The sequence below is a fragment of the Ictidomys tridecemlineatus genome, chromosome 8 (assembly GCF_052094955.1).
Source record: "Ictidomys tridecemlineatus isolate mIctTri1 chromosome 8, mIctTri1.hap1, whole genome shotgun sequence".
Classification (NCBI taxonomy): Eukaryota; Metazoa; Chordata; class Mammalia; order Rodentia; family Sciuridae; genus Ictidomys; species Ictidomys tridecemlineatus.
In genome coordinates this window covers 46,751,940-46,765,026 of record NC_135484.1, presented here as the reverse complement: position 1 = coordinate 46,765,026, position 13,087 = coordinate 46,751,940, and the positions used below count along the sequence as shown (strand labels likewise).

Here is a 13,087-nt window from a genome sequence, read left to right as displayed (position 1 = left end):
TAGTAATTTTTTAACAGATTGAATTGTTCTGAAGATGGAACAGGAAAAAAATAAAGAGAATTCAGGATATCACTAGACTGTGGAAATGAAAAGATTCTATCACTCAACAATAATCAAGATAGTTCATTTATTCTGTCTTTAAGATTTTAATTATGCATAGGTCATCAATTCATAAGTTAACATGAATGCTTCAGTATAGCAAAAAAGAAAACTAAAGAATGAAAAGTAAAGGTATTTAAAAATATAGGAGCTCTGAGCGTGGTGGTGTATGCCTGTAATCCTAGTAGCTCTGGAGGCTGAGACAGAAGGATTACCAGTTTAAAGCCAGCCTCAGCAAAAGTGAACTGCTAAGCAGTTCACTAAATAAAATATAAAATAGGGCTGGGGATATGATTCGGAAAATGCAAAACAGGGCTGGGGATGTGGCTCAGTGGTGGAGCCCCCCTGAGTTCAATCCCTGGTTCCCCGCCCCCCATCCCTGCCAAAAAATGCAGGAGCATCCTGAGTTTATCCCAAATGAAGAATTGATGCTAGCTGGAATTCAGTTTCTTTAGCAGATGTTTTTCTTTTTTTTTCTTCTTTGTATATGTTAGCAGTTTTTAACAGTTGAGAGTGGCCCATATTTATTTCTACTACATTTTTTTTTGCCTTCCTCCCATGCCCTTTGCTTCTCTTTCAGTAAAAGCAAATAGAGGAAATGGTTAGAATTTTTAATATTTTGGAGAATCAAAATAATCTTGCTGTCTAAATAAAAGTGAAGAGAAAAAGTTTAGGGAATATGGAAGAAACCATGCAAGTCTTTAGCAAGGAATTGAGAATATTCTCTTCCTTCCTTCCTTCCTTCCTTCCCTCCCTCCCTCCCTCCCTCCCTCCCTCCCCAGGGATTGAACCCAGTGGTTCTTAACCACGGACCCATATCCCCCACCCATTTTATTTTTTATTTTGAGACAGGATCCCTGAAGTTATTCAGGGCCTCACTAAGTTGCTGAGGCTGGCTTTGAATTTATAATCTTCCTGTCAGCCTCCAGAGCTACCACACCTGGCATCTACTTTTATTTTTATTGATGCATTATAATTATACATAATAATGGGATTTATTGTTACATATTCATAACATACAATATAACCATATAATTTGATCAGTTTCATTTTCCATTATCTCCCCTTTCCCTCACTTCCTCCCTCTCTTTGATCCCTCTCCTCAACTCTACTGGTCTCTTCTATTTTCATGAGGTCCCTTTTTTAGTTTTTTCTTTCTTTCTACATAGAAAGAACATATAATCCTTGACTTTCTGAGTCTGACTTATTTCACTGAACATGACACTCTCAAGTTCCACCCATTTTCCTACAAATGACATAATTTCCTTCTTTGTGGCTGAATAAAACTTCATAGTGTATGTGTGTGTAAAATTTTATTGGTTGTTTTTATTTATATATACAAGGAGATTGAGGGAGAGGGAGGGAAGAACAGTAGAATGAATCAAACCTAAATTTCATGTACATATATGAATATACCACAGTGAACCTCACCATAGTGTATATCCATAAGGCACTAATTTAAAAAAAAAGCAACTATAAGTAAATAGCAGAAAGATCAGTAGAGGGAAGGGAATGGGGGGTAGTGAAGAGGGGAGGAAAGGGGAAGTACTGGGGACTGAATTAGGGCAATTATATTCCATGCTTTCATAATTATGTCTAACTAAAAATACATTTTTAATTTATTTTTAACAATATAGTGAATATCCATAAAATATGTGAGTCAGTGGTTTTTAGTACTCTAGGGGCTTCAGGAATTTCTTAGATGCCCTTTCCAACCCTGTAGGAATCCAGGGTGGTTTTAGGAAGCAGCTCCTATGGTTCTGAGTCACCTCCAGGGTTGAGAACTGCTGCAATATTGTGTTGAAGTATTGTGAGTCTATTAACCGTTGACCTGGATTAGGGTCACTTTGCATTGGATGGGAATACTTGTTTAGTGATTTTAATTAGCTTTATGACAGAGAACAGCCCTATTTGACTGGAGCCTTTGCTTTCTCCATTCCTATTTCTTAACACACACACTCCACCCAAACTCCCAACTCCAGCTGTGTGCAGGCCCCTCAGTTTCTGCACCTGGCTTGCTCTCCATCCTCTCTTGATTTACCCAACTCATTGCTGTATCTTCCAGGTATTCATGTAAGCATCATTAACACAAAGAGGCCACTCGTTTGCACTATACCTTTTCTCCCCTTGTACATAACATGCTCTCACAACCTGCTGTGGGTTAACATCTATAGAAGAAGGGCCATATTGTTCAATGTGTCCTTCTGGACACAGCTCAGTCACACCCAGACCACTGCCTTAAGTTCAAGTTCATCTGACTCAGACCTGCAAATACTCTCCTGAGGTAGAGGGTAGGGCCTATGGTACCATCATTCACCTTTTGTCCACTTTTTGTTTGGTATATGCTGTCCTTTAAAAATTGAGCCAGTTCTATAAACAAACAATGGGTGTTTCACTCAGATATCTAGGACTTGCTGAGAAATCAGATCCATCAGAAGTCAGCATTTACCATTGTGCTTGCTTCCAAAGGCTTACTTTGTTCTTCTTATTCAGTTGTTTTTCTTTTGGTGGAGAAATAAGAGAGATTTCCTGTACCTATTAGAGGCTCATTACTTCACAATTCCTCCTTCAGATTATCTGCCTGGTTTCTATGTGCATTTCATCCTGAGAGGGAGTCTTCCCAGCAAGGATGGAAAGAAAGGACAGATGTAATGAGATTGGGTAACATGTTTTTTGTCTTGGTGATGTGTTAAATAAATTGCAAAACTTTGTCAAGACTTGATTATGATCTCCAGTCCATTAGAATTTGGGAGTAAGATTTATAATCATCCTTGGTTTTATAATTGTATACTGATGGTATAATTTTAGACAGAGGATAGCTGCCTGGGGCTCACAGGGGTTGATAAATTGCTTGTGAAGGGGGATTATACTGCAGAATTTTATAATTACAGGTGTGTTCCTCCTACTTACTTCCATTAGTGATTTCATTCAATTTTCATCTGTGAAATTTAGAATGAACAGTGAATTTTATATTTAATCTCTCTTTTTCCTTTCCTTATTTGCAGCTCATTTATAATAGCTTTGCTCAGTACCTAGTCAAGGAGAAAGGGTATGATAAGGAATTGCTTACTGTTACCCCAGAGGATTGGGATTTCTGGTAAGTCTTTTCTTTTTCTTCTTCTTCTTTTTTAATGTCTGCACATTCCCTGTGGTTTTTAATTATTGCTGATAAAATTTTACTGTTTCCTCTTCTATAAACGTAGAAAGCAAAATGTGAAATTGAGTCAAAAGACAAAATGCCTTCTACACTAAGTTTTGCATCTAATGAGTTAAAATATTTTCTACTTTAAACAAGTTTAGACTTGCTTAATTAGATCTGAAAAGAAACTAAGAGTTTAGGTGACTAATTCAGATATGGTTTGTTATAATTAAAATTTTCAAAGTTTATTAAGAACTAAAATTTACATCTTTCTAAAAAAATTTGACTTATTATCCTTAAAATAAAAGAATAGTAAAAGAGGAGGAATCATCATGTTTTAAGTAACTTCACTAGAACTTTTGGTTTTGGTAATTTGGTTGGGCAAACCTGCTTACCTTTTATTGCCCCCTTCATTCCTGGTTTAGGATTCTCGGCTTCCCAAAGCCTCCTATATCTTTCTTCCTCATTTTAATGACACAAACAAAAATCATAAGCCACTTGAAATTGTTCTTCGAGGTTGAGTAGTAGCACACACCTGTAATCCCAGTGGCTCTGGAGACTGAGTCAGGAGGATCACAAGTTCAAGGCCAACATCAGCAACTTAGCAAGGCCCTAAGCAACTTAGCAAGACCTTGTTTCAAAACAACAACAACAAAAAAAAAAAAATGAAAAGGGGTTATGGCTCAGTGGTTAAGTGCCCCACCCCTGGTATCAAATAAATAAATAAATAACAACAAATGAAGAAGTGAATGAATGAATAAATAATTAATTCAGTTTGAAATTAACAGTAACACTAAAACACTAAAATGCATGTATAATAGTCTTATATCATACATTCCTATGATATTTGGTTAGTCTTTTGATATATCCCTTAATTTAAAGGAAGAAAATAAACATCCTAATATATGAAACAATTGGCTTTGGAAATTAGAAAGAATGTAAGTAATGCTGCTATTGCAGCCTTTGATTTTAGTAATCTCTTGGTGTTTGCAGGTAATTATACCTCCTTTTATTATTTCTTATAATAAATCTATACTCATTTTTTTCCCCAGATCCCACAAAGCTTTTATAGTAAATAACTTAAAACTTCATATCTGACTTTATTTTACTTGGTTTCAATAATATGGCTTGCCCAGAGGGGACCTAAATTGAGACAAATCCTAAAGAAAGTAGCGAGAAGTTAACTTGTAGAAAACAGATCTGTGTGTGTGTGTGTGTGTGTGTGAGAGAGAGAGAGAGAGAGAGAGAGAGAGAGAGAGAGAGAGAGAGAGAGAGAGAGAGAGAGAGATGTGTATTTTAAATAACATTTGCACATTTTAACAGAGGCATAGGAAAATTTTTGGGTTATTTTTTTTCTCTCTCTCTCTTTTGAGTGTCAGATTTGTCTTTTCTAAAACCTAAAGGTTTTACAAACTAAACATACTGCCCTTTGCCTATTTAACAGTTTTCCTTATATGCCTCTTTTGTGATAGATATTTAATTTTATAATTCTTGGATTTTTTGTTTGTTTGATTAACATATCATTTACCTGGGCAAGAGAATCCCTTGTAACATTGTAACTTTTGAATAATATAGATTATTATTTCTTAAGTTAGCTAAATATATGAACTAATTAACAGTCAAACTTTTCTTAGTTGCAAGGGTTTGGCATTGGATCTGGAAGATGGGACCTTCATTAAACTTGCGGATAATGGCACCGTGCTCAGGTAATAAAATTTAGTTGTGAAATTAAAATCTTACTTTCTCCAGGATACAGTATTACTATATGATTCTTAAGGTATGAGTTAAATAAAAAGTCACTTTTATTGTAGTTAATCAGATGACAGATAATTTGTTTACCTGTGTGTCTTTGTATGAATTATTGAGCCATTTAAATATAAATCTGTAAGCTTTAGATTTAAAGGTCTAGCTCCTTTAAATTTAGTTTGAAGTATTTGCAGGAAATACAATAGAAAATTAGTAACTTGCTTCATCTTATTGACCACCCCTTATTGCAAAAGAGCTTGGGAATTATTCTGTTTTAGCTAGGTGTGTAGGTGCCTAGAATAAAACAATTATTCTTTTGATTGAAGAGGAAGGGGGAATGGATATTGAGTAGGGATTGGTGGTCTATGTATATTTCCTTTCTTCCATTTATCCAAGTGTACATCATTCATCATGCAGGGCTCATATTGCATCCCAGCTCCTTCTGGAAGTTTTTCTAGACTCCTATAGTCCTCACCAACCTTTCCCTCTCTTCAATAGTCAGTACTAACTTCCTATTCTTCTCTCATCTCTGAGTGTACCCAACCCTTTCAGGTGCTAGTAACCATGTGGAAAGCAGTCATGAAGTAGCTGCTGTCCCTGCTTTTGAGCCTTTCAGAGAGCACTAGGGAATGGGCATCTGTTTTTTACCAAGTACTAATAATTAGATCACCATGGCCATGAAGCTGTGCCATTTATTACATATGCCAACACAGCCAGAGTCAAAGAAGACTTGGAGCCCAGGAACCCCTGTATATATTCTGTCTTTGAACATATCATTCTTTTTGCATGACATGACTTCTTTCTCAGTCTTCCCAGACCTTCCCTAAGGTGCTTCTAATTAGAGCAGGTATGGCCTCGCCTCTGATTATTTTGTAATTTATTTGCATAAGTTTTTTTCTCAGGTGACTAGAGATAGTGTGTACGCTTGTATGTATGCATGTATACATACATATATATAGACATGGCACAGCTTTGACCATGGTCACTTTGGTATAGTGTTTTTGCCTACCTTCAGCCATTCTCTCACTGTTGTTAGTCAGTCTGTCAACCTCCACCAGGGTCTGTCTTTCCCTATTCAAGTTCTGGCTAACCTTAAGTTTCTTCTGCATTTCTTAGCTTATCTTCTTGATACCTTCTTTCTTCCAACAATGCAGTTGCCTTCTCATGAAACTTCCCATTCAGGATTCTTCCATATTAACATATAGCATTCTAAAACATCAATCTTTTTGTAAATAAAGGCCCATCTGTGGTTTCCCCCCATTTGCGTTTTTTTTTTTTAATAATTATTTTTTAGTTACAGGTGGACACAATATCTTTATTTTATTTTTATGTGATTCTGGGGATTGAACCCAGTGCTTCACGCATGCTAGGTGAGCTCTCTACCTCTGAGCCACAACCCTGGCCCCCATTTGCTTTTTTTATTCCCTTGTTTCCTTTCATATCATCTTGCTACTACAATATAGTACCAAGATAATGATAGTGGTATTCCCTGTCATTATAATTTCTCATAATAAACTCCAAAGAATATCAACTATTTTCTTTCCTACAGGAATTTCTCTTAACCAGGCCCAGTTGATTCAAAAGCAGTATTTGGGGCATGCACAAGAGCTACTTTCTTGTCTTGTTCTCTTTTGCCTTGGTCCTCTTGCTACATCCCACCATACTTTGGCTGTGTTGTGTCCTTGAGTGGGCAGGTTGCCCTCCCTTGTCTCTGCAGTACCATGTGCTCACAGTCATCTGCCGTTGGTGCCGGGTGCCTGGTGCCTCCTGCGCCTCCTGTGGCTTGGTGTAACTTGTGCTTTAACTCTGGTACTTGCTGTTCTTCCTTATTAGTACCAGAACCAACTTCCCACCCAGTGCACAAGGTCGTTTCCTAATTGTTTTGAGTTATGTTCATCTCATTATTTCAAGAAACAACAGCTTCTCTAGGAAAAAGTGGTGGGTTACACAGTGTTGCCCTCAGAGCAAGCTGTTCCTAATCACTTGCTAGTGGATACATTAAATGGAGGAAGAGCTATAGCTGTCAGTAGAAATGCCTTATAGAATTGAAAGCAGGGAAGTCACCCAGTTGAAAACGGAAAAAAAAGAACAAAACTTTTGATAGCTCTGGCAGCAGCTGGGGTCAACAACCTCAGTTCTAGAGGAACAGGCTTTCAAAGGAGCCATTAATGAGCAGTCTGCATTATCTCCTAAAACTAGGGCAAGCCGTGGCACTAAGATGATGACTCCAGAGGCCCTGGCAGAGGCATATGGCAAGAAGGAGTGGAAGCATTTTGTGTCTGACACTGGTGTGCCTTGCCATTCAGGTAGGACCCAAATGGGCAGCTGTACTACCTACACCCCTTTTCTTTTGGAACCTGAGTCTGCAATGTGAGAATATAGAGAAGACCCTCCTCTATGTCCTTTGCTGGGCACAACATATAAGGAACAACCTCGATTTCATAACAGTAGGATGGATTTCTTTTTCTAGATATGTCTGATTTCCTTTTGGCAGCTGGTTCAGAATGCTGTTAGCAGCATTTCACACTGTTTTAAAATTTAATTGATGCTTCTTTTACTTACACTTGTCTGGGTTGGAAAAGATAGATTAACACTTAGCAATAATACATTCCTTAGCCATACTGTATTTTCTATCAATTTTGTCGTGTGCTCAGTCCTTGGATTCCTTTCTCCAGCTCTCATGTCTCTCCATATTCACATTGCACACCACTTCTGTTTTCCGGAATTCTCTTCCTTACTTTCAATTCTAGTATCTTCTGCCTTTTTTTATTTTCCTGTGTATTTATTGGTGCTGGGGATAAATGCTAAGCAAGTACTCTATCACTAAATTATACTCTCAGCCCTATTTTACCACATTTTAAATGATTTTTTCACTTTTTTCTTTTCCAGTGTCTTTAACAAGCATCATTAAGACTAATTGTAAAATGATTTTTCAAAAAATTATTTCCAAACTTTCATGTGCATAAATTAAAAGGGAATGGTTAAAAAAAATTTTTAAATAGATAAACCTTATTAAATATTTTTGTGCTACTTTTTCATTTGTTCTAATTTTTTTTTTTTTTTTTGCCATTTTGTTCTTTTTCTCCCACACTACAGTGTTAAAAATGTACCTTTCTCCTTCAGAAAGTGTAGTAACCAGAAATTAGTTGCAATTATTGATTATTACTATTGGGTTTATTTTTTTATATTTGTCATTGTTTGAGAAGTAAGTATGTGTTTTTGTAGTGATTGAATGTGTTAGGAAGTATACGTGTTCATAATAAAATAAGTTGATATGAAAAACAGACTTCATACTGGGGTCAGATATAGAATGTTTTCATACATCTTGAGTCAAATTGAGTGCAAAACCTTTTACTCAAAATGATGATGGAGAGCTGCTGTTATCTCTCCAGAGTTTAGCAATTATAAATAAGCTTTTCCTTTCTCCCAGACAAGCTAGGCACATAGCTAAATGTTTCTTTTGAAAATTTATTCAGAATATGGAGTATTTTTTACTGCTGTGTCCACTAGAGGGCGGTACCTTCTTGAATCAACATCTCCCTCTGGTGCTTACTTTACCCCAGAGCATCCTAAGGATGGTCTTGGAGTTTATGTACTGTAAATTGATAAACTCCAAGACCATCCAAGTGCCCAATGCCCAGGGATTCAGGCTGTGACACATAATAAAGGAAAGGCAACATAATAAAAGAAAGGCAATGTCTTTAATAAAACTTTGTTTTAATGTTGAAACATGAAAGAAGAAAAAAAAAGTCCTTTAATTTCATAACCCATTTGCACTTTGTTTACATTACAAAAGCAATCAAGCATATTGTCAATTAAATATTGTAAAACTAAGGGACACTAGGCATTGAATTCTACTGAAACTTCTGAGGAGATACACAAAGAATACCTCTTAAGAGTTGTCAGTCTGGGAGACTGGAAGCTGTGATCTTCATTTTCAGGCTTCTAATCCCATTAGTTGAGGGTGGCCAAGGACCTTTAGGATAAAGCAAGTAACACTATTGTGTTTTAGGTAGGTTGATGCTGTTCAGCATAGCTGTGGCTAGACTCAGATGTGGGTCCCAGGGATATGACATGGGCCATCAGAAGTACTGTCCAGGGACAACATGTCCAAAAGTGGCATATGTAAGAGTTCAGGTTTAATTCTACTCCCAAGGCCATACAAAATAAATTTAATGCCTCTCTTCCATGAGATCCTGGAGTGAGTGTACCTGTCTTATACTCCTGCATTTTCCTAAGATAATCCACCATGTACTCACAGGGTATAGTATTAATTCATCAGTTACCCTGGTCCTCCTTGTATTGCACTGAAATTTGCTGGCATACCAGCTGAATGCAGTACTTTTGATGGACCAACCAGCACTGGTGTGGAAAAGCAGTATTTGTGGAACTCTTTACAAAGCTATTTGTTTTGGAATTTAGTGTCATTGATAGCATAAATTGTGACTCCTTCCTATTCCATTTTATATTTGCAATATATCCTGCGTATAGTTTTCATATCTTTAAGACAACTCAATTTTTTAAATAAAATGCTTAGTTTGTTAATTTCCTGTGTATTTATTGGTGCTGGGGATCAAATGCTAAGCAAGTGCTCTATCACTAAATTATACTCTCAGCACTATTTTACCATATTTTAAATTATTTTTCACTTTTTTTTAACCAGTGTCTTTAACAAGCATCATTAAGACTAATTATAAAATGACTTCAAAAAATTATTTTCAAACTTTGATGTGCATAAATTAAAAGGGAATAGTTAAAAGATTTTTCTAGATAGATAGACCTTATTAAATATTCTTTGTGCTAGTTTTTCATTTATTCTAATTTTTTTTTGCTTTTTTGTTCTTTTTCTCCCACACTGCAGTGTTAAAATGTACCTTTCTCCTTCAGAAAGTGTAGTAACCAGAAATCAGTTGCAGTTATTGACTATTACTACTAGGTTTATTTTGTTACACTTATAATTGTTTGAGAAGTTTGTTTGTGTTTTTGTAGTGTCATGTTTGTAGATGTCATATTTTACCTTTCAGATAGTGTCCTCAGAGCTTAAACTAAATGCTCCTTAACAGACACGGAGCCTGTATTAGTGCCATTTTGAATTGAAATGTGGCTGTACAAATAAATAAACCACAGTCCATTGTCTCTTCCCTCAAATTTCTTTGTATCCTTCATGTATGAGGCATTAATTTGTTTCCTATTTTGAAATTTTTGTGTGTTTTTTTCTTTTTTAGGAAAATATTACTTTTACGATAATTACTTTGACCTGCCAGGAGCTCTTCTGTGTGCCAGGGTGGTGGATTCCTTAACAAAGGTGAGTAAACATTGATTTTTTTAAAAAAAAAATCTGATATGTGTTCAGTCATAAATCAGATGATTTATCATATGTAACTTTTGAGTTGAAATTTTATTTACTTTATTCTTTGTGGTTTCAAAGGTGACCAAGGAAGAAAGACATGGCAAATTTGGTCAAAATATTTTTGGGAAATTAAATAGCAGTGGCCGTTTTTTTCCCCCCAGGGAACATAAATATGTTCTCCAGCAGGGGGTGCAAAAGTCTAGAAAAAGAAAATACAGAACTGATCTGAAAGAATATTTACTTGGTTTCATTTGCAGAATAAAAAAGAGTAAAGGCAACTAAGAACATTCTATGTATCGTTAAGCATTCTAAATAATATAAAACCAGAAAAATTAGGTTAGATTTTGTTGTTGTTATTGCAGGGATTGAATCCACGGGTGCTTAACTGCTGAGCCACATTTCCAGTCCTTTTCATTTTTTGTTTTGAGACAGCATTTCCCTAAGTTACCTAGGGCCTCACTAAATAGCTGAGGCCGGTTTTGAACTCATAATCCTCCTGTCTTAGCCTCCGGAGTCACTGGGATTACAGGTGTGCACCACAGTGCCCAGCAAGATGAAATTTTTAAATTCATTTTCTGAGCTCAGTTTAATATGTTCATACTTTCGCTTTGTACTACATATCAAGATGAAGTCATACTTTGAGATGAAAACCTATGATGTAAATGGGTTTACATTTCAGAGTTGCTTTCCTTTTAGCATACATTTTCTAAATCGCAATGATGTATTCAAATCTTTTGCTTTTTTGGGGTGGGGGGTACCAGGGATTGAACTCAGGCACTCGACTACTGAGCCACATCCCCAGCCCCAGTCAGTGTTTTATAGTTATCACAAACAAAATGTTTCAAATTTTTTTTTCCTTGCGGTACTAGAGATCAAACCCAGGGCCTCACACATGAGAGGCAGGTACTGTACCACTCAGCTATGCTGCAGTTCCAAAATGTATCAGTTGTAAAGCAATTTATACTTTAATTGTATACAAATGTCTAGTATTTGTTTAGATAAGACACTGGTCAATGTTTCCAAGGAAACAAAGGGCTTTAGAAGTGTGTGTTTTTTAATGTAATATTTATTTGTATTCTGGTTAAAAAAATTCTTCATAAAAATGACTTACGATTTGGAATTGAACCTAATTCATCTCTCCTATAATGACTTGCTGTTCTTTTACACTGAGATTCAGGATCAACAAAATCTGAAATAACCAGCTTCTAGGCCTTAGGGCTTCAGGTTTTTTGGCTCCATTGATAGCACAGTACGTTAAGTAACACATTCTGATATCTCAGACCATACTATACTCTAAATTTGCTTATGTGTTTAAAATATTCTATGACTTTTAGACTTTATAAAAATTTATATTTTGGGTTGCATGAGCTATATTACATATACATTTGTATATGTATATGTGTGTGTGTATAGTAATTTTCACGGAAGAGTTCTCTTTCTAAAATAACACAAAGTAGACGAGAACATTATTAACCTATTGTTTTCTAAAACATAAATCCTTATCTTAGAATCCAGCAATATTATAATTGCCATCCCTTTCCACTATGCTTAGAAACAGAATTATTGTATTTGTTACATATGGAATTTTTTTTTTTTTTAGCAGAACAGTGATCAAAAAACATTTGATTTTTGGAAGGATATAGTCGCTGGTATACAACACAATTTTAAAATGTCAGCTTTTAAGGGTAAGTAACAAAGAGAGGCTTTCTGATACATGTTTGTTAAATACTGTGTGTCTACTGAATTAGATAGAAGTCATCTCTTTTCCTATGCTCCTTAGTGAGGATTTAATTTGATCTTAAATATTGCTGTGAAGTTAGTTCTAGTTTTAAGAGGTTCTTTTATTCATGTCTGTTTCTTGGTCATAATTGCCAATTCAAGTATCTTTCATATGCCTGCCAGTATTGTGCTAAAATGAAGGTGCTTTCATAATGCTGTTCTTTTACATTGAGTTATTCCGTGCGTTCCCTAGAACGAAATATTCCAGTTTTGCTGTGTTCTGGCTTGGGAGTGAGGATTGGTAATGCCTGCAACCTTTAACATAGTAGTTATAGATGGGTGGGCAAAGTATCTGCCAGTGGAAATTCCATACTTGTTGCTTAAGGAACAGTAGTGGTGGGGCCAGAATGGGGTTCGGCCAGCCTTGAGCCTGGGGTTTTATGTTTTAATTTGAACATTTGCTCACATTACTCAAAGACTAATTCTAAGGAATAAATAGATGACTTCATCCCAGTGACTAGAAACACACTGCCCTGATTCAACTAGTGGGCTGATGGATGCTGAAGAGCAGTGTTTTTCATCTTAAAATCCTTGCCTTTGGATTGACATATAAAAATTGCTTGCCTTCCTTTCAATATAAATCAAGCCATCAAAATAATTTTAAGTATTATGATTAAAAAATATGCCAAGGCAATAAATAGTAATTGCAGAATATTTTTTCAAATTATATATTTCTCTGACACCTGTCACTTTGCCTCCCAGAAAAGAAGCTCTACCTTGGGGTGACTTTTGTCACTTCTCTGTGCCTACTTATTAGCCCTTGACCCTGGGTTCTAGGCCTCACGTGGTTTTGTGGGTGCCTCTTCTCAGTCTACTTTGAGTTCCGGGGATATGGAATGCCCATCTTCAGTAGAGGGACATAATTGATAACAATCATAAAAGCTGCATATTACTTTATTGTTTTTCTCTTCATTAACTTTGTAAAATGAATAGCCTTAAAAGCATGGATGAAATACCAAATTGTTATTTTCAAG

At 35.9% G+C, this 13,087-nt stretch overlaps 1 protein-coding gene across 3 annotated transcripts in view; it reads left to right on the top strand.

Moving 5' to 3' along the window:
- The window catches only part of Nt5dc1 (5'-nucleotidase domain containing 1), a 123,858-nt gene that overhangs the window by 4,132 nt on the left and 106,639 nt on the right, over window positions 1-13,087 (top strand). For 2 of the 3 annotated variants that reach the window (XM_078019366.1, XM_078019368.1), the window contains exons 2-6: window positions 3,105-3,196; window positions 4,873-4,944; window positions 7,184-7,290; window positions 10,210-10,289; window positions 11,935-12,019. In XM_078019366.1, the coding sequence (XP_077875492.1) occupies window positions 3,105-3,196; window positions 4,873-4,944; window positions 7,184-7,290; window positions 10,210-10,289; window positions 11,935-12,019 (436 nt within the window). The remainder of the gene's footprint in view (window positions 1-3,104; window positions 3,197-4,872; window positions 4,945-7,183; window positions 7,291-10,209; window positions 10,290-11,934; window positions 12,020-13,087) is intronic. The other variant, XM_078019367.1, reaches the window with a different exon arrangement.